At 39.5% G+C, this 26,912-nt stretch overlaps 2 protein-coding genes across 4 annotated transcripts in view; one reads left to right on the top strand and one right to left on the bottom strand.

Moving 5' to 3' along the window:
- BMERB1 (bMERB domain containing 1) overlaps nucleotides 1–24,233 on the top strand; it is a 51,706-nt gene extending 27,473 nt beyond the window's left edge. Inside the window, exons 3-6 of the mRNA XM_051790230.1 lie at nucleotides 13,479–13,552; nucleotides 16,184–16,298; nucleotides 17,713–17,795; nucleotides 19,063–24,233. Of these exons, the coding sequence (XP_051646190.1) occupies nucleotides 13,479–13,552; nucleotides 16,184–16,298; nucleotides 17,713–17,795; nucleotides 19,063–19,175 (385 nt within the window). The 3' untranslated portion in view covers nucleotides 19,176–24,233. The remainder of the gene's footprint in view (nucleotides 1–13,478; nucleotides 13,553–16,183; nucleotides 16,299–17,712; nucleotides 17,796–19,062) is intronic.
- The window catches only part of MARF1 (meiosis regulator and mRNA stability factor 1), a 25,704-nt gene continuing 22,896 nt past the window's right edge, over nucleotides 24,105–26,912 (bottom strand). For all 3 annotated transcript variants that reach the window (XM_051788145.1, XM_051787305.1, XM_051788967.1), the window contains one exon: nucleotides 24,105–26,566. In XM_051788145.1, the coding sequence (XP_051644105.1) occupies nucleotides 26,334–26,566 (233 nt within the window). In that variant the 3' untranslated portion in view covers nucleotides 24,105–26,333. The remainder of the gene's footprint in view (nucleotides 26,567–26,912) is intronic.

Here is a 26,912-nt window from a genome sequence, read left to right as displayed (position 1 = left end):
CCCTCCTGTCAGAGGCACACACAGCCTGTCAGCAATACTTACACACACCAGCAACTACCACAACTCTTCACGGCACAGACACTGTGTTTAAAAATACTCACACTCAACACTAAGAAAACAAAACACTGCAAGCTAGACATGCTGCTGCTGGAAATCAGCAAGCTCTTCCCATGTCGTAGTGATGCAGGTTCAATCCTGCACGAAAGGAACATGCTCTAAGGCTGCTAATTGAATTTACTGTTTTCCCTGAAGAAGATGCACAAAGAAGATCAAGATAGGATAATGATAAAACTCACTGGTACTGATGTTTAAAACAGCTCTGCAACAACACATCCTTAACTGTTATGTCAGTATTTTGCCCAAACAAAACACATGTGGCAGAGAACTGCTCCAGGATAGCATATCAGCCAGTAAAAAACCCTAACAAACCCAAATAAAAAAATACCCTAGCAAGCTCTAGATATTCAGTGGCCCTGGAGTTGGTTTGCAGTTTTCACAGTTCTGTGTGTGAACTAGTAAAACCTATTCCTGCTATGTGAGATCATCGATAATATAGTGTTCTCTCCAGCAGTTCCTCAGCTGTGATCTGTACAGCACGTGTCTCTCTTCAAGTGATACGAATTCTACATGAGGGAGTCCTTAGAGAAACACAGAATTACAGAACAGTTTGAGTTGGAAGGGACCTTTAAAGGCCATCTAGTCCAACACCCTGCAGTGAGCAGGGACGTCTGCATTTAGATCAGGTTGCTCAGAGCCCTGTCCAGCCTGATTAATGAAGTCTGTAGGACAACAAAAGGGATAAAATGAAACCTGTTGCTCATGCGTCACTCTACAAATGTTACATTACGGCATTCACAGTTGGTGACACTTCAGTATCTAAATAAAATCTTTACTGAACAGTTCATCATCGCTAGAAGAGTCACTCGGTCAGGGTGAAATAAAGAGTGGGATGGTGAAGCAAAAAAAGCCAGATACTTAATCATCATTATTTCAAAGCAAGTTCTAAAGTATTTGAGAATCAGGCAGTATAAAAGGATTTAATAGCTTTAGGCTTAAAAAGTGGAACAGAGTAGCATTCAAAAAAACCAGACAAAACTATATGTATAGGAGTTTTTTTCTCACACATATCCAAGCAGGCTCTGTGTCTCTGTTAGCCTGTGTCTGTCAAACATACCATTAATTCAACCAACCCAGATTTTCAGTTTTCAGAAATCAAAGTGAGCAAAATTTCAATTACATTTGAAAAAAAATTCACATACATTTCTGTAATTGAGTTAAAACATCAAAACTTGGGTTTTTTTTAGTTTCTCAATTTCCCCCCACCTCTTTGCAAGTCATACTGTGAATAAGCAAGTTGCTTTGTGCTGTACTGGATATTAAAATTACTCACGGTCTTTGCTCTGGACCATCAACAGAAAGGTTAATCTCCTCAGGAAGAATTTTTCCACCTTTAGAAAGAGATTTGGACATTCAGTAAGGAACAGTAACTCAGTAATACTGCAGTCAATCACCAGATAAAAATACATCACTTGCCTGCAGTTTTATTATTCTGGCTAAATAAGGGAAAGGGCAGCAAAAATTCTTTTACTAAGGGGTACAGTTTATTTTTAAAACTTAGAAGGAGTCCCTCGTAGGGCCCTTCCACTGCAGAGCCACTCAAGGCTGTGCAAACCTCTCACCCTCACGGATGAAAATGAGCCACACAAAATGGCTGCTCTGCCTGTGGGGCACTGCAGGGCCCCTGCCCCTGACACACCCTCCCGCAACAGCTTGGGGCAGTTTTTATCCTTCCTCCCAAACTCTGTGCGCTGCCCTTATTGTCTGCTGGGCTGTGTGGCACAGGGGGCCGTGGGCTGCCAGGTATAGCCTTCAAAAAAATGTGCTTTTCCAGCAACCACCTCCAGTGCTCCTGGCTCTCGTGGGAGGCCGCAGAGCAATGGCGAGATGGTTCCTGAAGGCCATTATGAAAATGGGGGAGTGTTTGGACGCAGGGCTGTTAAATGCATGTGTCCTCTAGCTGTTCTTCAATAAAACCACTCACTTGCTCAGATCACCCCAAGTGCAGCACCCAAGAGGGCCACGTACTCCTGTCCAAACCTGACCTCAGTGCAGTCTACAGGGCACAGCTCTGAAAATGAAACAATCTGAGAGACAGCTGCTGACAGCTTCCAGAAATTGCGTCCTTCCTGGCTGGTGAACAACACACACAGGTACTAATATCCGTCAGAATTATTTTAAAATGTGGAAGATATCTCTTGCAATTTCACCACATCTCTATACCAGGCCCACAAATGATGTGCTGTCCCCAGTCCCACAGAGCGACACATATTGTTTTATAGTGACAGACCAAGAATTCACTGTTGGAGGGGAATACTTGTGTTTACTCTTAGACAAATACAGATATTGCCATAGTCTGCCTACCACTGTAGTAAAAAAAACTTCCTCAAAATACAGAAAAAACAATCTGAGAACACTGGAAACAAGTTTTACCCTGTTTAAAAGTGAAACAGCAAGAAGTGTTAAGGCAGAAATGTCCACGCAGTTTCAATACATGTGATTTTTCTGCTTTGCACTCCTTTGTACACTCTTTTGTCTCTGCCTTGCAGAGAGAAGTGGAAATCCCTTTCTAGTGCAGTATACATCATGTGAGACCTCATTTCAGTAATAAAAAACTAAAGTGCTTAAAGACAAAGTGTGATCACATAAAGATACATTTAAACAGTGTGACTTTGCGGAACTCTGAAGTGAAACAAAAACATACAGTACAGAAACTCTAATTGACATCTCTGTTTTTCAAATTTGTGATGTTTCTTTATTGCAGAACACAGCTTTTTAATGCTGCTGGGTCAAGCTCAATAAAATTAGATGTGTGACAGCATATTCTTAGCTGTCCTGTGAAATTTTTTGATTTGAAAAGCAAGGGAAGCAGCTGAACTCTTTTATCTGTTTAACAGAATGTTTGCTGTATACCACAGTGAAATGGTTCTTCCTGTAGTGTGTACTTTAAAAGAGACCAGCATTCTGATAATTCTTGGTTTTCTTTTTATGGATAAAAAGAAATTTTTATTTCCAGCTGAATACCTGCTTCCTATGAAGAATTACCTGCTTGCTATGAAGATTTACCTGAAGTTTATATGGAAACAATTTTCAGATTATAAAATCAAGCCTTCCTCAATTAGATAATGCCACAATTTATGTTGCACAATCCATTTTAGCTCAGGCAGCCACAGTCACAGCAGAGCAGATGCCCTGTGATTTGGTCTGTAATTACATTATCAAATCCTATTTTTGTCCTGAGACCCTGCCTCACTTAGTGCCTAGGATGAACCTCCTCAGGATATGTCCATGTTATGTAGAAATTGTGGCTGTTTGTAGCATCTCTCCTTCAGTGCTTCTGATTCTATGAAATTTCATAAAATTATGCCAGGAGCTGTTGTGACCATCTCCAGCCAGCCCAGGAAATGAAAATATAGCTTGAAGCCATCATATGCTATCTCCAGCTCTTCTGGGTTTATTTTTAGAATAGCTGAGAAGTCTGCATGTATTGATATGAAGGAGACAATATGTACGGAAAAGCACCAGATTATAGCTTGCCAGGATTCCCCCTCATTTGCTTCTCAGGCTTCTCTCAGCTTATTTCTTAAAATGCTCACTATAAAAAGAGTTTTGGGTCAAACTGTAAGTATTCAATCTGTCTGTGCTGTTAAAGAAAGCAAACATACCACTTCAGAACATGCACACTCTATCCTCCTGCCTAATTCTCCTGTCCCACTTCCTTTTTTTTTTTTTTCTCTTTCCTGGTGAGATAACAGATCCAAAAGCTGAGGGAGCTGCTCAGGCAGCATCCTCTTTGTTGCACATTTAATGTGTTACTGCTATGGATGTGTGTGTCTTCAGAAGCAGTGTAGGATTCACATCACTGGGGGCATGGAAATCTACTGTGCTGAAAGACATGATTGTAAAAATGGATAATGCATGTGTTAGCTCAGTTCAGCTGACAGAGACAGGCAGCAAAACCTCAGACCTCTCTGTGATACAAATCAGATCAAAACCGAACTTCAAAATCATTTGTAGTGTGAAATTCATGCATTTTAAAATGCATTAGCATGTTTGGACCCAGTAAATATTAATAGTATAGGTGACATCACCCACAGTTACTGCCTATGCCTGTGAAAAATGCCTATAAAACAGCATCCACTGCCATCATGAAACACTTTCTTTGGGAAATCTGCCAGGACCTGATACTGCTGGCTTTCCAGATGGGAAGCAAAACTTGAAGCCAGCTATGTTGGATGACCTTGAACTGAAACTGTGGAAGTTGCTTCCACCTGTGATAGCTGCGTTGGGATGGTTATTTCTGCCATGTAGGTGATACTGAATGGCAGTTTTTTAATATGTAGGGAATAGAAGACATTAAACAGGAAGCACTATTAGGTTGCTTTAGGCAATTACTGAAAACATTGTACTTGTTAAACTTTTTTAATCTGTAAAAATATTATCAATATAACAAAATATTTGCTTAATGTCTGTGTTGTCATTACATTACTAAACTAATGCTATGAAGAAGCCAAATTCACTTCCACATTGACTTTGCAGGATTAAAATTGTCTTTGGACACTCTCACTACACACTATTAGATGACTCCCTCTTGTCCAGAGTGCTTATAACACCTACATCATCCAAATTCTCCATAGATCTATTCATGTTTTTTACACTATTATCTTTGCTTACTTGCAATCTAAGACCTTTTATGTAGATTAGTTTGTTGTAATTTAACTTTGCCCTGGCAATAAACTCATCCCAGTAGTCCCACAGCTTCATTACCTGTCCAGAGTACATCATTAATCCCTAGTTTAGTTTTTTTTCCTTGCTTCAGATCAGCCTGACTTTCTTTTTACATGCCTTTTTAACCATTTTTTTCTTCTTCCAGTTTGCAAAAAACCCATAAATCTCTGGTTTACTGCTGTGACATTGATGCATCCATTGCTAGTAGTAGTAGAGGTGAGATAGTCGGTAATGGTCATTTTGTAGGCTATTGGGTATAATGGTAGAATTTCAAACTTAGGGCAAATTCATGGAGAAAAACATATAATCCATATTCCTTCTAAGAACAGTAACACATCCACAGAGGTCAGATAAGAGTCTCACCTTTATGTCTCCTGCAGTACACACAGCACATTGGTATTTTAAGTACAAAAAGGAATGTCTGTGGATTGCCTGGCTTTATGCAACCACTGCAAAGGGAAGCAACACCAAACTACACAAGAACTGCAGAAGTGAGAGGTTAATTCCTTTGGTGATGATAACCTTAAATAAACCAACTTAGAAACTCTATGTTTTAATTTAAATGAAGGCAATAAGTCCAGTAGACAAAAAGTGGGAACAGGAAACAGTCTCTCATTACTGGCTGAACTCAGAAAGTAATACACTACTGCAAAGCCTGTGTACATGGAGTGTTCTGTTCTCGAGTGAGAAAAAGCAGCAATGGTTGCTCTCTTAGTGTGAACTAAAAGTTAATTTCAAGTTTTAATTAGTTCTTCAACCAGATACTTTATCTCTGTTTCTAGCATCTCACTAATGTAACATTAGCTATGATTTCTCACTGGCTTAATGCCACATGTGGCAACAGTGCCACACACTGAGCACCACCCTGGGGAAGGGTGAGAGGGAGGAGAGGCTCAGAGATGTAAATAACAGTGGTAAGTTGCTGGTTATATATTGCTAAGCAGGTGTTCTGATTTGTGCTTTCTTGGATACTTTTGACTCTTTCTTTGCTACTTTTTCATTTGTACTGTATATTAACAATTTTCCCTCATCTAAGGTTAAGCATGGAATTCTCTTAGGACTATTTACTTACAGGTAAAGCATCTGATGCTTTCCTCTGAGTAGACGTCTTGTTGTAACTGGAGTGCAAATAAATAACACCAACAAAACCAGATTTTTGTTCATGAATAGAGTTGTTGTCAGTGTTTTCTGATAAGAACAGTCTTTTCACGGAAAGGAGTAATACATCTTTTCTCCTTCACAGTTCCAGAATCTTAACAATACAGTATCACTTACTGTGATTTCCTTCAGGTTTTTTCCCCTGATTGTATCTTGCTCTAGAAACGTAGGATGCACTTCAGGATGCTGTAAAGAAGAAGGCAGTTTTGTGATGATATATATTATTCAATAAATATACATGTCAGGTTGTCAGCTTCATAAGATAAGGTAAAACACCAAGGGAAACATACAGGGAAAACACCAAGTCCAGCTGTGTGAGGGATACCATGGCTGTGCCATGGATACAGCCAGGTGTGGCACATGCTCTTCTGCAAGACAGGATTAAATTGTGGCTGGGACAGTGTGTCCCCATTGACCTTCCCCATCCCAAACACACTGCAATGGTGTCTCACCTGCACATATCGGGATTCCTTGAGGAAATAACCAGGAAACTGTAAGGTGGGAAATGGCTCAACATGGTTTTGTAATGAAAGCTGTCAGATGGTCAAAGCTTGAGGCTTCTGAGATTAGGGACAGCATTTCTAGGGGACTGCCATGGATCTGGGAGCCTCAAGGATGTCAGCGTGCCCATTGTAGAACTGGGAACTCCTGGAAGGTCCAGCTCTGGTGAGGGTCTCCCAGCTCTTCACATGGAAGCCTGAAATCCTAAAGAACAAGTTCTTGGACAGAACTGTGTAGTCCTGGACTAGGCACTTTAAGCTAAAAGTATAGAGATCAGCTCTCGAAGAGGAAGAAAAAATGGCTTTGTTCAGTTTGATCTCTCTGCAGACCCATCTCCTTTGCCCTGTTTGACAGCAACAAACCAACCCAGAGGAAAACATGACATTACACTTTCAGCTGTAAAAATGGTGCATTAAAGTGCTCAGAAAGGAAAAGCATTTTTTTTAGTGGTGTATAATGATAAGCATATAATTAGCAAAGTATTTAATTAATTGTAGACTAACTACTTGGTAGCTGAGATGTTTATGTCTTAAAAAAGAAAAAAATGTAAAAGAATTTTCATCATCATCTCTGTTAGACAGATAGGAAAATAATTCTTTAATAGAGAATTTACTTAAATAGCATTTTCTATGTTGTGCTTGTTCCAAAATACTGTTAATAGAAAAGGGAGCAGCTTTATTCTTTCATTGTAGTCATTTTCAGTCCAGTAATTTAGCACTGTATTTCCAAATGTAACCTTTAATCCTAAACTGTTTTTTGTGTCCCAGTTCTTAGCTACCTGTGGTCTGGTTTGCATGAGTGGATGGTACAATCAATCGTGTCCCCTGAGACCATCAGAACACATCATGTGTATACAGTATCCACAATTACTGGGGCCCATCCTTTTGCACAGTTGGTCTTCCTACAGGCAAGGATGTTCTGTAATAATGTGCAACTCCTGCCCTGTGGTATTTCACTGGTCTTTCTCACTTGCCTTCTGCTATAACTAGGAGATTATACTGATTTGTAAAGTCCTGATATGGACTTTCAATGTTTAATTTTATACCAGATACCTTTGTATTTTTTTCAGCTTTGATAACAAATGATTGCTCTTCTGGTTTTCAAAACAGGAAAAGGTCAAACATGGAGGCAGATTAAGAAGGAAATTTATAATCAATTCTCCTAGAGACAATACACAGCCAAACCTAGAGTTTCCTCCTTGTGGTGCCTAGTAACAAAAAAGGAAACTATCAGGCAATATAAATGAACCAGGCACAGAAATTTGCCCTGTGCTTTTACATGCAGTCTTCTGTACACTACTGCAAAAAGGTTAGATGCTTGTGAATTTAAATTTGACTTCTCTATTGTGTGTTTTTAGATGAATTAACATAGTCAATTTTTGCCATGTGGAGAAATATTCCCCTCCACAGGGGGACATTTTTAGGAAAGCTCCTCTTGTTCCTCTTGCAGCTGACAGTCAAACTTCACAGCTGGCAGAGGAGACGGCCAAGCTCAAGAGAATTTAGCAATGTCAGTGAAAATGAAAAACAGACAGCTTCTTTAGACACTGTTCTGAATTTCTGGGAAATATGCCTTAAATATGACCCTCCAGGGACTGAAATTTTCAAGTCATGCCATCTTCAATTCTTTGAAACCACAACTGAATTACAACATTACTTTGCAAGCTGTGGTCCAGCGCTTCCATCCACTGTTCCTCCAGCAGAGAGCACTTTTAACAAGACACACGTACTCTAATAGTTCAAGTTAATCATAGGACTCTGATTTGTAACCTGACCTGCCAAGCAGGCTGGTCAGCAATCTGTTACCTTCATTGCCAGCTCTTTGTCTTCCAGCCTGAGCAGCACCAGGTGATGAACTAAATAACAAGGTGATAAACACACATCATAATGACTCAAACAACATGTTATATATTCATTAAATGCTGCCTGTGATTTTCCAGATTTCGAATTAGAAGCTTTAAGTAGCTAAGCTGAGTTGACAGGGACAAAATGGAGTCAAATGTAGAAGAAGGGCATCAGATGGGGATCAGTCTCTTCTCCCACAGAACACGCAACAAGACAAGAGGAAATGGCCTCAAGTTGCACCATAGGAGGTTTAGATGGGATGTTAGGAAAAATTTCTTGACTGAAGGGGTGATCAGGAATTGGAACAGGCTGCCCAGGGAAGTGGTGAGGCCACCATCCCTGGAAATGTCTAAAAAACATGTAGATGTGGCACTTGGGGACATGGGGAAGTGCTGAGTTAACAGTTGGACTCTATAATCTAAGGGATATTTTCCAGCCTTAACAATTCTATGATTCCATAAAGTTATTGTGTTCTTGTATTCCAAAAATACTTTCAGCATTGCAGATTCCCCACAGCTTTGGCAAAGCCTTAAACTCCTGCAGTCCCCAAAGGCAGCCACCACTGGAGTCCCTCAAATCTGTGTCTTGACAACACATCACCATCTCTGTCTCTTGCAAATCTCTTTATTTCTACAGACCTCTCAGTCCCCCGAATTTTTCTGTCACTACTGGCTGCTCTTGGTTGGTGTTCAGCATAATTGTTGGTGACACCACCAAGGAGATGATCTTCCTACCTCTGTGTTGAGACCTTCTTCAGGCACAACATAATCATGTCAACTTGTGACTTAGCATGACACTTGATTCTTAGGCCATCTCCTCAACTGACACTATCAAAGTCTTCAGAAACTCCAGCAATTACAAGCATTTTACTCCTGGGACAGGAATATATTAAAACAGAACTAAAAATAACCTGAGTGCCTGCAAACACTCTTGGAAGTGAGGGAAGGAAACCAACAAAACTGCTCTACATTCCTTTTTTAACTTCAAGCCCTTTAATGCAATAACAAAACAAAAGAATCTCAGACCTCCTCTCACAGCCATGCTAGAGGGATCACAGATCTATTTGTAGCTTTGAAAGTCATTCAGCAAAGGCAGAAGCTCTCTAGACACACTGAACTGCTCTGCTCATCCTGAAATCAATGGAAAAGATACCTGATGCTTATGTAGCTGTTATTAATAGTTCTTACGCTCAAGTATTAATTATTTGTCTGCCTTGTTGGCCGTCTTTTTTTCTTTAGCTGACCATTAAGGTGAGTGTTTAGTGGTTTTCCTACAATCTTTTACTGTAATTTTTGCTATTTTCCTATCCATGTCTCTAGATGGTACCTAGGTCTTACACTGGGTAATAAAATTTGTTTTATTTCTTTGGCTAAAAAGAATTTAGAAGAATTTAGCTGTTAAGGAATAATTTCTGTTGAAGCAAAGCAATTGTTCTGTGTCTGGTACAGAATGTTTCAAGTCCTGCCTCCCATTATCTTCCACAGCCTTTGAGACCTGCCAAGGCACAGCTGAATGGGAGGTCTCCTCCCTGTTTCCATGCCCTGCTCCCCCTCAGTCCAGATGGTGCACAGCAGAGGTGACTCATGCTGTCACCTCACTTGTGGATTATATGGGAATGACAGTGCCCGGAGCATTCTCCTGGTTACTGGACCACAGAAACATGGAATGGGGCTGAGTCACTGTGCCAGATTACTGCAGACTCTTCCGACCCACTTATTTTCCTGTCATTTTGTGACATGTTTAGAAAATCTTTTGCTTAGGCTGTTTATTCATTATGAGCTATTTTATCTTTTTTTTTTTTTTTTTCTGGCAAACAGAGAATCAGCTTTTAGGTTTTGATGATATAGCTCGAAATACCAAGAGAGAAGAGAATAATACGTACTTATGTGGTATCTCCAGGCATACAGAGGGTGTTTTGCAATAAGCCATCAACAAAGAGAAAAGCAGAATTGCAGGCAGCATGTCAGGAATACATGAAAGCACACTGAGAATTCATCCCTAGTTCAATACTATTGCAATTGCTCCAGGAATGGGTTTGGGCTCTTAAGAAGAGAAATGTTTTATCATACTCATAACTCATGTGTTTAAGATTCCTGGGCAGACATTTAAAACCCAGCTCTGGAGGAAAAACTGCCATATTGTGACTGCCTTTTGCTGCACTGATGTTTTTCCTACAATGTGAAAAATGATTTCACAGGGACTGGAAAGAGTGTACTATCTATTCCAGAGAACAGAGCTCAGCAAAGGCTGGTTGTATATTGCAAATTCTATGTAAATGTCTCCAGCAGCTTTGCAGGTGCCGTTCTAGTCCCTTTCCCATGTTGGATCTGTAGGGAAAAGCTGTTGCATTCTGCACAGATCAACAACCTCACTGTGCTGCCTTCCTTTGAGAAAGCACCAGGTACACAGGGAGTGTAACAGTGCTTTTGAATTAGCTGGACAATGGTCTGTGTGACTTCTCCTCCAGCCTGTCTTGCACTGATAGATTTGACTTGTAGGAGAGAACGTGCTACAAAATCAGAGAAGCTGTTTCTCCAGCTTCTCTGTCGCTTAAGGGACCCAAAGCAGTTTTGTTTCCTCTATTCCACAGATTGCTGCTGCCCTTAAGATTTCCAAAAGCCCTTTTTACTCCCTAAAGAGGTCTGACAGTTATACAAATATGCTCTCAGTCAAACCCTTATGAGTATCCAGCTTTCAAATGAGAAATCCACTGGGATTTTTTCAGAAGCAGCATTAACTTCTGAGACTCCTGTAACTGCTCACATCCAACCAGAGCTAAGGGGGAAGAGAGGAAGGTTCATAGTACCTGTACAGACTGAATTGCCTTCTAAGAGCTTTCCTTCCCAGGAGCTCTTCTTCTTCCCTTTTCTTTGAGGCCAACAAGGTGACTCTTGCCCAGGACAGCAACTGGAGCCCTACATTCAGTATTATTTGCTAGCAGATGTTGCATGTGGTTTATAGTTACAGGCAACTATAGTTCCTACTTTCATTAAGTCAGATGGATGAAATCTTAACATGGTCCCATATCTGGTTTGGTGGTGTTTTTTTTTTACTTTTCCACTAATTGGCACCATGGAGTGGATGAAACACAAAGGCTGTTTGACACAGATGGGAAGAAAGATGTCCCATGTGCTTAAGGGGATTGGTACAGATGGCAGGTTTAGTTTTTTTCCATCATCAAAATGCACTAGCCTACAGAACTGGGGCTCTGGAGAGGTCATCTGGCTTATGACTTTTGGAATTCAGATTGTCACAGAGCTGTTGCAGCCCTTAAGTGCTTTGGCCACATATTTACTTCTCTCCTGTGAACTACAAGGCAGGAACAACGTTTAGACCTCAGGAAAAAGGTACTAAGAATATAGGTGGAGAGTACCCAGCTCCATGCTCTGCAGTCAAATTACAAAATACAGCCAAAATAATGGGGAGGAAGTGCAACTACAGTTGCAATACAAGGCCACTACCTTTGCCAGAAATTGGGCACAGGGACTGTAGGGACTACTGAACATTAATGATCTTGCTCACTTGGAACATACTGCCAATGATATTTTAAATTGCTGCAAATCCTCGGAGAAGAGCAGTGCCATTAGCTTTTGGGAGTTCCCTAAGGAAGGCTGGGAGCCAAACTGATGCAGTAAAATATTTTAATTAGTATCTTTCAGAGCTTCCCAGAATGAAGTCAAATCTACTCAATGAAGGAAAAAAAAAAATCCTCTCTCTGTCCATCATGGAGAACTCCCTGTTCTCTTGACTAGTTGAGAGTCTGGCCCTTAAATATCATTTGAATACAGCAGTTTAATATTGACCATTTCTTGCCAAGAAACATCTTTGCTAACCATAGTCACTTCACTCAAATATATTAACATGACATCCAAACTGCAAGAACATTGAATAGATAAGGAGCTTTGAGGCTTGCTCATATCCCAGCACTTTTTGTGTAGTGATTCTCCTGAGAGGATAGTGTTTAATATTGTTAATTGATAAAAGTAATTTCAGTACCATTTAGCATGATGGATCTCAAGAGTAAAACAGGCTTTGCTTGTGATGAGCATGAATAATATGGGGAGCCTAAGTAAGAATAGTAATCAGTAAAATCATCTCTGCCTAAACACATACAGCAGTGAACCAGGCACTAGCTCTGAGGCCAACATGCTGATCTTCCCAATAAAACTGAGTCTTCCAAGACAGATGAATAGTGGGAGAGCAGATCCTCAGTGGAGGTGCCAGGGTACATAAACAAGGAAAAGTGATCAGCAGTAAGGATTATTATGAGAGATATTCCACTGTCATATTTTGGGATGAGAGGGGTAAAAAGGCAGCAGGAATAGCTGTCATAGCACAATGAAAGTAGCAGAGCAGGCAAGACAGAGTTAACCAAAGCAGCAAATAATAAAAGGAACATGTTTTACTAACATGAGCAAAGCAGCTGAAGGACAGCTCCCTGCAGAGACCTGCATTCTGTGCAGAGGCAACAGGGAGAATAAAAGCTCCCAGGTTGTGATTAAAATCTTATTTGTGCCAGAAACACCTGCTTTTTCCACTCCTTACTTAATTCAATAATTTGGCTGCATTTATCCTTTGGGTGCTCACTCTCACGTACTCCAGTCCCTCAGCTCTGCTCTCTTGAAACCCCACAGTGACAACCCCTGTTCTGATGGCACTTCAGCTGCCTTCAGGTACTCAGGCAACAGGCAAACCCACCCTTCAGGCACAGGATTGGGAGAGAAGAACTCTGAGACCCCTGGGCAAGGACAGTGTTGAGATGACATCCAAATTGAAAATGTACAATTGATCCTAAAGGCTGGTTTTCATACTCTGGGTGTGATTTCAAAATGGAATCCCCTCATGCAGCCCTTGGAGCCAACACCTGAGCCTTGGCTGCCAATATGGATGAGACATTACAATAAAACATTTGCCAGGAAGGTAATGCTGAAGGGTGCTACCTTCCAGGGGGATAATTCAGTATGGCAGCTCTCAGGAGAGGTATCAGTTTCAATTAGAACTGAAGGTGCAGTTTCTTATAATGTTATAATTTGTTTTCTTTTTAAGCTCTCTTCTGTGTCTTAACATTAATGGATTTTCTGCACACATGAAGGATTTGAAACATTCAACATCAACCATGGAGGACATTCACCCACAGCACAAGACCTCAAAATAGATAAATGCCAAATTATGCTTTTTCTGTTTCTGCAGGATGGATGACATCCAGCTGTGCAAAGACATTATGAACCTTAAGAAAGAGCTGCAGAGTTTGGTAGCAATCCCAGGTAATGGCTATCTCCATCAGTATTAGGATAATACTTGTGTTCCTGACACCAACCCCTCCCATGCATCACCCACCTCTGCCCAATAGAATTTCTTCCCACCAAGGTTGAGTTTCATACCTCTTTCCTCTAGTCCTTTCTTTTTCTTCCCATTTCCCTGCCCAGCCTTCAGCTCCTGGCCTCTAAATTTCTTTCCATGCTGTATTTCACTGCTCCCATGGCAGCAACCCTGCAAATATCACTCAAACAAGATGCATATTTCCTTAGTTCTTGCACTCTCTAGGGAACCAAGGGGCACAGAGATTGTTAGAAAAGGCAGTGCTGAGATATCAGATAAAAGGGGGAAGGGAGAGGGATTTATAATCACTACTGTGAATGTGATTGATTTTTTTTCCTTGTCACACCTGTAGTTAAGTCACTCATAGGAAACAGGTCTACTCTGAATCCACACGTTCTTAGCTGTGTAAGAACTTTTTCCCTGCTTTGCATCCAACAGAAGTGGATTCATAACATTGCTTACTTTTTCTTTCTTTATACTTCTTAGTTACTTACAGGACATATTTTAAATTTTTGATAACACTGTGGGTTCATAATTGGTTTAAATGGAAGGGATTATTATAACCCTAGAAAATACCTATGAATGATGCCCCTTGCTTCACCTCTTCAAATCTGCAAGCTCTCCTGGCCCTACTTTTAACTTACAGTTAGGGTTGACCAGTTCTCATTTTTTTGGTGTTCTTGTTGCTTGGGGTTTTTTTTTTAATCTTTTAGAAACTATTTTCCAGTCACAAAGCCTTAAGCAGAGATCCACAAAGAGCAGGTTCTCCTTAGCACTTTGCAAACCTCAGCAAACTTAAGAATCAAGTATGTGCAGTTCCAGCAGCAGCATCTTTAGGCAGAATCACAAGAATAGCTTGGTCTTAACAAAGACAAAGCAGCTGCTGGCAGTAACACAGCACTAAGTGCTGACACAGCACATGCCCAACCTAGAAAAACATCTTCCAGAAATGGGTTAATTCACAGTATCTCCATCATAATTTTGCTCTTAGATACAGGATTTGCATAGAGATCTGCTCTTTGTTTTCAGCAGACACAGGTCAGCCAATTTCAGTAGACATGGAATCAGTCTTTTAGTACTAGTAGTAGTACTGCAGAATATGCAGTACTTTCCCACAGTTCAGATTGCATATATTTGGCACAAAGGATATAATGAGAGAGCACATCTCAACTAGGAAAAGGATAGATTTAAAGGAAGTAGAAAGTAGCTTTTACTCAAAAGTGGAGAGCCCTTACTCCATAGACATAAGAGGCAAAGCAAGAAAAAGCAGTGATTTCTGAGCATTCTTTTTTTTCAGATACAAATTCAGCATTAATTACAGGAATTCTCCCTAGGTAACAAGGTAGAGGCCTTTAAATCTTCATAGCAGTCAATAACCACCTTCCTTTATCACTTCTAAAAGATCAACCACAGAAAAGATATCCCAGGCAATGAAACCTCAGGTTACGTTACAAATTTACAACTCTGAGACAGAGACTAATGAATTCCATTGTCTTAAAAACATATTCAGGGTGCTTTTATCTCCCTTATTAAGGAATGAATTTATTGCAGAAATTCCTAGCAGTAAGCATCCTGAAGCCCATGATCCAAAATCAAGCTGTATTAAACAATTGTTTTCAAGTGTCTGATCCAGTTAGCTGTTTTTAAAGTATCTTATAGGTTAAATCAGCAGACATAACATAGCTCAGATGCAGACTGCAGGCAGCTTGCCCTTCTCCCCACAGTTCTTATTGTACTGAACTGTAAAATTTTCTAAACACAGTTCTACTGCTTAAAACCAAAATTCTTTATTTAATGCAAAGTGTCTTCACAGCTAATCAAAATCATCAGTTTAAGCAAATCTGTGAGCTCAGATTTGCCTCTGGCTTTCTCATCTCTCCTCCACTTACCAGGTTTGAAGATTTCTGCCTTGAATGCATTTGGCTTCATAATCTTAAAAGAACAGCTCTGTAATCCCTAACATTCACAACTCTTAGTTTGTGACAGGTACATCTTTCATGTCACAAATATTGTTGTTTATAGACAACCTAGCCATTACAGACTGGCCAATTAACAAGGATACATATTACTTACTCAGATTTTTGAAGCATAGGGAAAATAAACTTCCATTTATTTTTCCACAGTTTACAATTGGTGCTATTTGTGTGGATTTGCAGCTCTCCTGCCTTACCAGAGTAGAAAAAACATGTTATAGTCAACAGCCAAAACCTGTCTTGAAATGCAGAGAAATAGTTCCTTTTGGTGTGATCTCATTTCCCCTGAGGTCAGAGTTTGTACCATGGATTTTAACAAAGCATCCTGGACTGTTTTCTTGCCAAAGCTTTTAAATAAATTGAAAGCAATGCCTTGCAGGGTAATTTAATGTTAAAAGTAGGCTTGGCAAGCCCCGTGGGGTCTTCAGACCATTAAGCTGATCAGGCTCAACAGCAGCAAGTGGAAGAGAGCAAAGAGGCAGCGACCAGGCTTGCTGGGGTTTGGCCACTCATGTCTGAGGAACCATTGGCTTCAATCAGCAATTTGTTCTTGGGCAGCTGCAGTGTCCAAAGTAATAGTCTCTTTTCTCTGTTTTTGACCAGAAAAAGAAAAAACAAAGATGGAGAAACAAAGAGAGGATGAACTGATTCAGAAGATTCATCGGCTGGTACAAAAAAGAGATTTCCTCGTAGATGATGCAGAGGTGGAAAGATTACGGTAAGAACCAGGAATGAAATTCCACAAGCTTAATACTACACTGCATGGAGTGACAAAATTTATATGAACATTAATGAGAGAGAATTAATTGGTCCTTCAAAACAATTCACCAAGTGAAAAGCCTCCTCCTGGTTCCATTGGAAAATCATTAGAATTAGATTACTCTACTTAAGACTACAGTGGGGCTTCGTCTCTTATTTTCCTACCACAAAGTGTCTGGGCATTTATCATTTAAAAGGAAAGGATTTTGCTGCTACCAGAGAAACCTCCATCTAAAGTCCACCTTTTTTTTTATTATTATTCATATGGTCAGGTTTGATTATTACTATTCCCACCCTGCTGGGAGAAAGGGGGGGGGAAAGTCACTCACTAGCACAGCTGTACCTAACCTAAAACACTAAACCATAAGCAGCAGAAGGGTCACATCTCAGTAGCTTAGCCCAAACGTGCTGAGAAACTTGTAGCCTTCCTTAAAAGTTCATTTCCAGCTTTTGCTGGAAATCCCAACACCCAAACCCAATGTTTTAAGACCCAAACACTCTACAAAGTCAGTTTTACTATTCCCTCCCCTTCTCTTTCAACAGTAGAGACTCAATCCATTTATCCAAAATGACAGTATCTCCTCCAACACATTTAAATTCTAAGCAAGGAGAGGATAAAAGGAAGCCTTCCAGAGTCCTGCAGCTGATCAAAGAGAGCTGGCCAAAGGCAGCAGCTGACAAGCAGCCTGAGCTAGAAATGCAACCAGGAGCTCTCACTGCGAGTTCCACGTGGACAGCACAGCAGCTCAGCAGCAGCCAGGACACAAAACCTAAGGCTGGGCTCCTGCAAATGTCCTGCTGGGCACTGTGCAGGTGTGATCCATCAGTGTCCACTGACATCTGCAGCAGGACCTGAGGCTTTTCTGTAACTCTGATAATAAAATCTGCTTTTCTTCTAAAGCAAGGTTTTCAATCAGCACCCCGTTAATGTTTCAGTACCAGCCAGGGAACTAACACAGAAGTGTTGTCAGTACCTACAATCAGGCCTTTTAACAAACAGCACAAGCACAGCAAGAAGTATCCTCTGCTTCACTTGGGCAGGAAACACGTGAAGCACTTGGGAGGCCAGCTTAGAAATAGGTGATCCACTACAACTTCAATCTGCTGACTGGGGAATAAATGAATTCAGTGCTATCAGGGACAAGTAAAGAACCTTGGGGAAAATTCCCTCTCAATTCTACAAGAAGTTTGTTACTGTTTTCATTTAGGTAAATATTTTGCTTTTTAATATGCAGAAAAATTAAGTGTTTCTAAAAAGAATAAAGAAGTTAATTGTTTACTAGTGACCTGATCCTAGCTGCTGTAGCTTTTACTGTCCCATTTACAGAGAAAACTCTCATTTCTGCAACATTCATTTTCCTTCTTTCCACCAGGGAGAAAGAAGAAGACAGAGAGATGGCCGAGTTCCTTCGCACCAAGTTAAAACCCATAGACAAAGCAACACAGTCTCCTACCAGTGAGTTCCTAAACATTAAGAAAAAAACAAGAACAAAACAAAAAACTCCAATGACAAATAGAGAACAGCATTTTCAAAGGCCGTGCTGGGCCAGGCTCTGGCAAAAGCCAGTCACCTATGGCCACTTGCAAATTGCTTTGTATGTTTTAAGTATGCAAAGTATATTTGTGTACACATTGCCATAACCTGCTTTTGTAAGCAACTTAATTTTTGTTAATCGTTTTCCTGTCTGGTTCTGCAAAAATAACTGACAAAAACCTCTTCAGACCCATGCTAGAAGCAAAGTTTGTCTGGTTTACTGCAGGCAAAATGGAAACTAGGGAAAAGACTGCAAATCTCCACAGCTGATCCAAATTTCTTACATATTACCAACAGAAACAGGCTTCTCAATCACCTCAACCCAAATCACTTGTAGACAGAATGTCAAACACAGTAGTTTTTCAGAAACTAAAGTGGATTACTTGGAAGCTTTTAACTGCAGCTTTCAAACAGAACAGTCACAGCATGAGCCTAAAAGTTCTCAGGTTGATTTTGGCCTGTCTCAAGCTGAGCTCTTAGGCAGGGAGGTTGTAAAGTGAGAGTGGTGCCCTTCCTAGAAAGTGACTTTGGTGCCACTCTGCACAGACAAAGATCTTGCTCCAGAGTTTCCAGAGGGACTGGAATGACTGTGAAGTTCAAGGCTGGAAAGAGACATTTTAAGATGCATCGCTAATTATTTACACCCCCTCAGTCATAGGGAGCATGACTAATCTTCCTTGTTAGTTTACTTTATTGTCATTGCTTTAAAATGCAGTTTTAGAGATAATGAGTTTCTTTTCACCCCCAAAAATGAAAACCTACCTTTATCTTGTTCTCCTAATTACAACATCCAAGTTGATGAGAGAATAAATTCTAGGAATATTTTTGTTCTTCAGCTCCTTAGTTGTTGGGAGCTAAACACAGTAAGAGGACTTTGTGAAAGGACCTGTTATCTGACCCTATGGCTGTGAAAAGGGACACCTGGCTTGAAGAAGATGCAAGTTTACCCTCCCATTCAGAGGTTTGGATTTTTTAGCCCCTCTTAACACCCTTCCCTGAAGGGATAAGACTTCCTGAACAGTTTCAGCTTGGTTACCACCACAAAGTGTATTGTTCAAACAAAGAGTTGAAAAATTCAGGAAAGGTGGAGAGAGAGAGCAGGAAGGGTTTGCATCCCTTAAGCCAGGAGCAGGAAGAAATGGTTTGACCAGCTCTTGGTTCTGATGGTGTCCTGTTTTGAACCTTGCAGGCAGCCCAGCAGAAAAGAAGGCAGAACCTCCTCCAAGCAAGCCCACCATTGCCAAAGCGGGGTTGGCAATTATTAAAGATTGTTGTGGGGCCACACAATGCAACATCATGTAGCTCTGGGCTTTCTACCCTGTCTGTCTCTTCAATGTTTTCACTGAATGGAACTGTCTGGTGAGGGGAAACAACAGCATCCTGCTAATGGAGTCAAGAGCACTGGTACAACAGTAATGGATTGTACAATGGCAGGTTCTTCACTGTTGCATGGATCACTCTCGCATGCCTAAAACAAGAAATCTATATAGTGGCTGTCCAGGGACCAGAAGAGATCAGTAGTAGAGTCAGAAACACCCCAGTGATACAAGTGAATGAAAAGAGGGTATATTTTATCCACTAAGGTGTAAACCAGCAATTTTAATGGGCTAAGAATATAAGAATTTGTTGTACTTTTTCCCCTGTGACTAACTGCACTCAAAATTTGCTGAACTATCCTATTCTGGTTACTTTTCACAACAAAAGCCACAAGTAACAATGCTGTATATAGCACAACTGATAGATGAAGCAACTTTAAGATAACTGATGTTGCATACAAAATACTTGCCAAACTTGTGTGACGTTCAACTACTTTGCTGTGGAGCTTCACTTCAAATTCTTCCTAAAGAATGAGATCAGTGACAAGGATGCTGCAAGTAGCTACAGATTTTTATATCCCATATGATTTCTGAATTACTCAAGTCAAATTAATATTGCTTGCACCAGGGGAAATAAATCTCTGGCAAAGCTTTAGCAGGCACAGCTACAGTAATCTGCAAATAGATGATGCAGCCCAAAGTTGTGTCACTTCTGTTTTAGGTCTCTGCCTCACAGGGGGTCAGAGAAATGTTCACCCAGACAGTTTTGTCCACTTTTAGAAGCTGCATGCAGTAGGAGATTACACATCACTGGGAGGTTGCTGGGAGAAGAGTGGAAGGCAAACAAAATGTAACTAATATTTAAACAATGCTTTAAAACAAGTATTAATTGTATATTTTGTGACCATAAGAAATATAAACTATCAAGCACAGGAAGACACAAACCACCCAAGACAAATTACCACAAAACAAATATGCAAATGCATAAGTAGATATTTGTGGCAGAAAAATCACATTCTATACAAAATGGGTTTAAAATTAAGGGAAATACAGAAAGACTTATCTGTGTTTCACCATTAAATGTGTTTCTGGTCTCTATGCAGATTAAAGCTTGTGGAATCTAATATCTTTATATTAGCTGTCAGTAGCTGGTTTGTCTGTGTGATGGTATTCCATATAAATGTACTGTGATAGGTGTAAATAGTAAAATAAACTTATATGGATCTAGTGTGAAAATCTCAGGCTTAGAAATAACAAACAGATAGCAAAAAGTTCCTAGAATAAAGTTTCACAAGAGGAACTTCCATTTTGTGAAGCCAGCTAAGTGAAGTGTGTGCTTATATACAAAGGAACCACAGTATAGGAAAGGAGAAAAAATTAACAGCAGTTACCCCAAAAAGGATAAAGTTATTTTTTTAGAGAGAAAAAAATACCTTATTAAGATTCAAGGCAATAGACACCATCTAAAGTATCTCAGACTATCCTTGTACAAAGTAAACCTAATCCCTAGCACAGACTGATTCGATGAAAAACATTTGTATTTCCAGAATAATTTGTTTCAGTATTGCAGACTCACTTGAGACAAGGAACCTGTATCACAAAGTTCCTTAAGGTTTAAGGATCAGAGAGGAAAAAAAACCACAAAAGGTTTCCACTAAGACATGAAGCACTTTAATTACTTTGACCAAAGATGGAGAAAAGAGAACAAAACATGTCCAAAGGCTGAATAGTCAGATACAGTTACTGCATCCTTGTTGATACACGTGGCATCACACTGTTAACATCTACAGCACCTGTGTGCATTAACAGGGACAGGGAAAACTGCTTGTAGGGGACAACATACACTGGGGGGAAAGAATCACCTCCTGGCTTCTGTAAAATTCAACAGCCTCTTGAATTTGCTGGTGCCCAGTTAAGACATCAGGAGTTATCAGTAACTTAAGGCAAGAGGCAGGTGTCCAGTGCCATTAATAAAGGCAAATGGAAGTCAGGGAAAAAGCAAAGCACCAAACTTCAAGCCTTAGGAGGATCAGCTGGTAAGTCAAGGGTAAGCTGGTAAGTCAAGGACTTTGCACATGGTTTTTAAGGCACAAGGTGAATTCTGCACATCAGTGTTTTAACCAGGCTGTGCTGGTGATAGGGCTGATCCCTACATGCTGCACAGAATTCAGTCTCTTGGGAAGAAAAGTGAGATGGCTACAATGTAGGTTTCCATGAAAATATTTCATTAACAGGAAACAGACATTCCTGGGATGCAACACATGAGGAGGCTACAGAGCCCTGTCCTTTAATTAAAGCAAAGAAGAAACAGCAGGTATGAATGTGCAAGATTTCTACAGTTCAGCACTGGTAGCCAGTGCCCCAAAGGGACTTGAACTGCACCAGTGTTCATGAGAGTGAGCTTCATTTTCAGAAGTTCTGCCTTGGCTCAGCTGAAAGGTTTTCTGTGTGTTTTAGTTTTTAATTAACAAATGCTTCGTTTCTGTTGTTATTTGGGTGGGTTTGAACAACTTGCCTGCAGTGCACCAGTGGTTCCTTTAGAAGTGGGTCAGTGATGCTGCTCAGCAATAAAGGCCTGGGTCTTTTAGACTGAGGTCAGATTCTCAGCTGTGTTCACCACTGGTTTACAGTGCTGTCCATCCAGAACACAGCAGAGCCCTAATGGCTTATGTCCAAGAAAATGGCTGCAATTAAACAAATTAAACTTGGGAAGGAATTAAGTGTAAAAATCTTGGTCCTCATTTTTAAAAAAAATCAGACTAAATCACTGAATATCCCAAGAGCAATCAGAGGCTTTATAACTTGCATGATCCTGTGAACATGACACATTATAAAAGGAGAATATCAGACAAGTATCTTACAGGTGACTACCTGGAGTAACCGGCATCATTTCAGAGTTGATTTTCAGATATCAATTACTCTCTGCAAAGAGGGACATTGATGGACTGCAGCATCCAAAAGCTCTTCTGGAAATCCTGGCTGTTTATCACTTCAGAAAGAAGGCAAGGCATTGGAAAAAGAAGAAAATATGAGGTGGATTTGACACTCTGGTAAACATGACTGTTCAGGAAAGGATTATTGTCTACTGAGACAAAAGTGCTGAAGTGCTATTTGTACAGATCACCAATTCCACCAGCAAGTGGTTCTCTTGTACCTTCCCCTAGGCCTACTGAATCTCTTCCAAGTTAAACATGTTTCCAAATAAACTAAGCTGCTGTGTTATATTAAGCATTTGTTTCTTCCTGTTATTGAAGGAGATCAGCAGTTGTGGAGGGGAGTGGGATGCACTTCCTGAGCTGCTACACTTTTCCAAAAGAATAGGATTACTATTCTGCAAGAAAGGAACACTTACCTAAGTTAGTGATGCTACTAAATAAAGGATCTTCTCACTGAAAAAAACCAAAACCCAACTTCAGAAAACACATGCAACACTGTCAGCAGTAATCAGCCAAAAGAGGAAAAAACAAACAAAATCTTAGATATTCTAGATGTGAGGCAGCTAAGCATTAGATAGGACTAGTCAAGCATATCTAAAAAAGGCCTTAAAAGTGGCCTATCCTAGTGAAGCCTTTTTTACTCTACAGAAAACTCAGAAATAACACCCTGAAGTGGCATTTCAGAAATTTCTTATAAATTGAGAATGCCATTTTGATCAATCTGCTTTCTACAGTGTATGTATAGCACTTGAACTATGATTTTTTTTTCTAATTTTATCCATCTATGTAATACTAAACATCAAAATAGTCTATACAAGAAGGAATACTACATTAAAAGTAATGCATGCTGGAAAGATGCTATTAATAGAAACAGAAGTTAAACCATAGCTCACCATGCAACACATCTGTCCTGTTACATCATGGCAGGCAAAACAAGCCATAGTCATTTTAGACAAAAAAATAATTTCCATCATGACTTCTATGACTTATGAAAATTTTACTAACTTAAAACAGATGGCTTAAAATAAAGTGAGAATGAAAGAAGTGGGAATGTTTGCACACAATACCAAAGCAGGATTTCCAGTCAAACTCACCTTTTAAAGGTAATCACATACCAAATGCTGTGAGGGATTTTACTCATTCATAGACTTAAAAACATTTCACAGCTACTGAAAAAAAAATGCAGTTACAGAGTGATGATTATAAGGTTGGTGGTGTTGCTATAGAAAGTTTTTTTAAATTGTCTGTTCCTCCTCTTAAAGAGGGATATTCATTATTTTCAGGAGGGATATTAATTATACTACTTAAAGAGAGTTTTCTAGTAAGTTTTTTAGGTAGTTACTTTAAAATTGGTTATTGAACCTGCAGCAAGCCTGGCACTTACTCTGGCAGACTGTTCCACTTAGCAGTTCCATTAAGTGAGAATATGCCATAAAATTAAAAAAAAAAAAAAGTCAGGAGCTCTTTACTTTTGCCCATGGAGCTGTGAGATGCCACAACAGTTCTGTTTAGTTGCCCTTCTTTATTTTGTTGGATTCTGAAGTTCAGAACACTCTAGTGAAAGAGTTCTGCCAGATTTGTAGTTCCTGGATAATCCATCTTCAGAGAGCTGGAAAACAAAGCCACTGTAACAGGGAGACAAACTCTGGAGGAACACCTGACTTCCAACTGTTGCATTTACACTCCTTTCTCCATTTTAATCCTTAGGCTGACAAAGAGTACAGTTTCCTTTCAAAATAAGCCCTAAACATAACCCTGTACAAAAGAGCAGTAAGAGATGCTGAATCCATCTGCTAACAGCTCAGTTCCAACAACTGGGAAAAGCCTCATTCTCCAGAATTTACAATGTTTTAGTCTTCACTAAAACTCAAATTTTAGCTCTCTGTTCTGTCTGAATAATTAAATTTAACATGACACAGCAAGTTAAGGATTCTAGGACAGAGCTGGGTTTTTTTCAGGTCTTCAGACAAGGACAAGAGTTTTGCTTGCTTGAAAATTTTATTGACACAACTGTTTGGTCCCAACACACAAAAAACAGCACTTGAGCCACAAAAGAAAGTGTCCAAACAAAGTAGACAGCTAAGAAAAGAATTCCTCCTCCTCTCTCCCATTCCAAGAAAAAAGATAGTGCATTAATCGAGGGCTTCAGTGACATTTTTTCTTTTAAACAAACATGAATCTGAAGTAGTACATTTATTTGCTAAATTAAAGAATTTCATGGTTGTAATGGTTTTAAATCTGTAAGTCACATCATTCATTTAACCCTTTGGATAAAAAAATATATTGCAATTCAATTAGCTATTTTGTTACACTATGAACACAACTTCTCAAAAGTATTATTCTATTACTTTCAAACAGCGATTTCAGCAGAATCACACACGAATCCAGATAAGATATGCTGACCTCCAGATGTGGTGTAACCACCACACTTATTTTGTCAAATACCATATTTTCCTCTGAAGCAAAAACCTGGTTTTCTTTAGTACTCCAGACGACTTGTAGCTGCATCTCATGAAAATATGATTCCTGGCTGGTCATTTCTCCAATGTGTGCTCTTCTGAAACAAAGATCTAGACTGATCACTGTTAACCTTATCAAACTTCAGGTGAAAGCAGATTTTCTTGCATTGAACTCATTAAAAGCATTCCAAGAAAGTTTACTTCTAAATTCTTTTTTCTATAGCAGTATGTCTGTAGAGGTTTACTAAGGACTCAAAATACTGTGCCAGAATGCTCAGAAAAACTTTCAAGTGTTTCTTTGCACTTACAATGGCTCTAAGTTCACTACTGGTAATACTTGCCTAAATATAAAAGATTTTATAACAAAATCTGACTAGTAAAATTCTGTCTATAGCCATTATTCAGTGGCATTTCCTGCTGCTGGCTGAGAAATTAGAGCCTGTGTTCCATCTCTTGCATATTACAATAGAATCCATCTAAAAAAATACTGTTGGCCAGTGGAAAGCCTCTAGTATAGGTTCTTTCAATACTACAAGCAATTTATTTGCTGCCTGGCAAATACAACCCATTGTAAATGCCATGGTTACCCAGAATGGGTATAAAGTCTCACACACTGGACAATTCTGCTAACTAGAGTTAAGGTCATCCACTGACTTCACCTCTTTTCCAAAGCTGGCCCTTTCAAAAGCCAACACAAGATACCACAATTCAAAAAAAGCTTCCAACACTAGCAGTAATTCTTAGAATAAAAACAGACACAGCTAAAAGACAGCACAAAGAACGAGCTTCCCATTTACTGGACATGCTTAAAAATAGAAAACAAGGTTAAGCAGAACAACCTTAGCATTTCCACATGTAGCTAGAACTTTCCTTACAGGTGGAAATAGCATCAGGACCTTCCATCACAAACCACTTTAATAAGACCTGCTCCATTATCTGTAATTTATGCATTAAATGCATATTTCAGAAATATCAGAATCTTCCTAACTTCATTTCTAGACACAAAGAAAATGTGTGTGTCTGTATCTTAAACTCATGACCCAAGACAGTCTTTTCCTTAACCAAACCCATGCCAGACAAGCTAAATGTAAGAGGGAAGCTTAAAGCATCAGTGTCCTGGAAAGCTCCTAAACAGAACTGAAAGCTACAGAAAAAACCAACACATTTAAAACAAGTTTTACACAAGATCCACATAATCTTCTACAGACATCTTTAGGCAAGAATTTCCAATGCAGTTACAAGTCATCTGAAAGGTCAGAGAACAAGTTTCTCCTCTGGAGGACAATCAACTCCCTTCACTCCTGTCATTTTGGGTCAGCGAGTTAAAAATTTCTCAACAGGCTTTTGAAAAAACAAATCATGCATTTCTTAATACTGTCTGAAACAATACCAGTAAGCAACAGCCTATAGAATACAATATGCTACATGTATGATTACATCACCAACGAGGCTTAAAGAAAATAAAATCTGTTCCATTTTTGAATCAATATTTTGCTTTGACTGAACACACTTATGAAAAACTGTAAAATTTAAGAATAATTTAACAAATGCCAGATTTTTTTTCAAAGTAATAGAAAAAAATCTGCTCTGCTAACAGCTGTGTTCAGTGTAAAAGGAACAAAATCTTCACAGAATACATTAAATACAAATTAATTCTTCTAGGCCTCTCATTAAAATACAACTGGGCTAACAAACAGCTTTACTTTGTGCAGTCCATGGGTATTTGTCCTTCACACTAAAAAGAAAGAGTTAAAGCTTGGTTACAGGTGCAAGTGAAAAGTTGGCTGCCAATTTCACCTTGTTTTTGTGTTGCTTTTTGGCTGGGCTGTCCGTTGCTTCCTTGTTTACTTGGGTTTCAGAGGACTGACAGGGAGGCACTGAAGCATTCTCTGTGGTGTCAGATACCACAGACCCAGAGACTAATTTTTCTTGAGCTGTGGTAACAATTCTTTGTTTTTCTTCTTCTGTTAAAATCATTATTTCTAAAATAAATAAAATAAATAAGACAATTCAATTTACTGATGCTCTGTTCTTGAAAAATAAAGAATATTTATTTGGTATTAGGCAATAAAATACTTAAAAAGAACTTATCAGTCTGATTTGAAGCCAAAAAATGTGTCATGATCACCTCTGCAGCTGAGGTGATGTTTGCTTCTGGCTCTGTCTGCATCATGTACTGTTCAGAAAGTTTAACTTCTCACACATTAAGTGTCTCAGTGCTCAGCACTATGAAATGGTTGTGTGAAAAGGTTGCTACAGGTTGGCCAAATGCAAGTTTAGAGGTGGGTAAGTTCCCAGTAAGAGTCACAGCAGAGTACTTCTGGTCAG

Source organism: Manacus candei, unplaced genomic scaffold (genome assembly GCF_025592945.1).
Source record: "Manacus candei isolate 608988 ecotype Guabito, Panama unplaced genomic scaffold, ASM2559294v1 h1tg000002l, whole genome shotgun sequence".
Classification (NCBI taxonomy): domain Eukaryota; kingdom Metazoa; phylum Chordata; class Aves; order Passeriformes; family Pipridae; genus Manacus; species Manacus candei.
The sequence above is the reverse complement of the archived record's forward strand: the minus strand, read 5'-3'. Positions and strand labels throughout refer to the sequence as shown.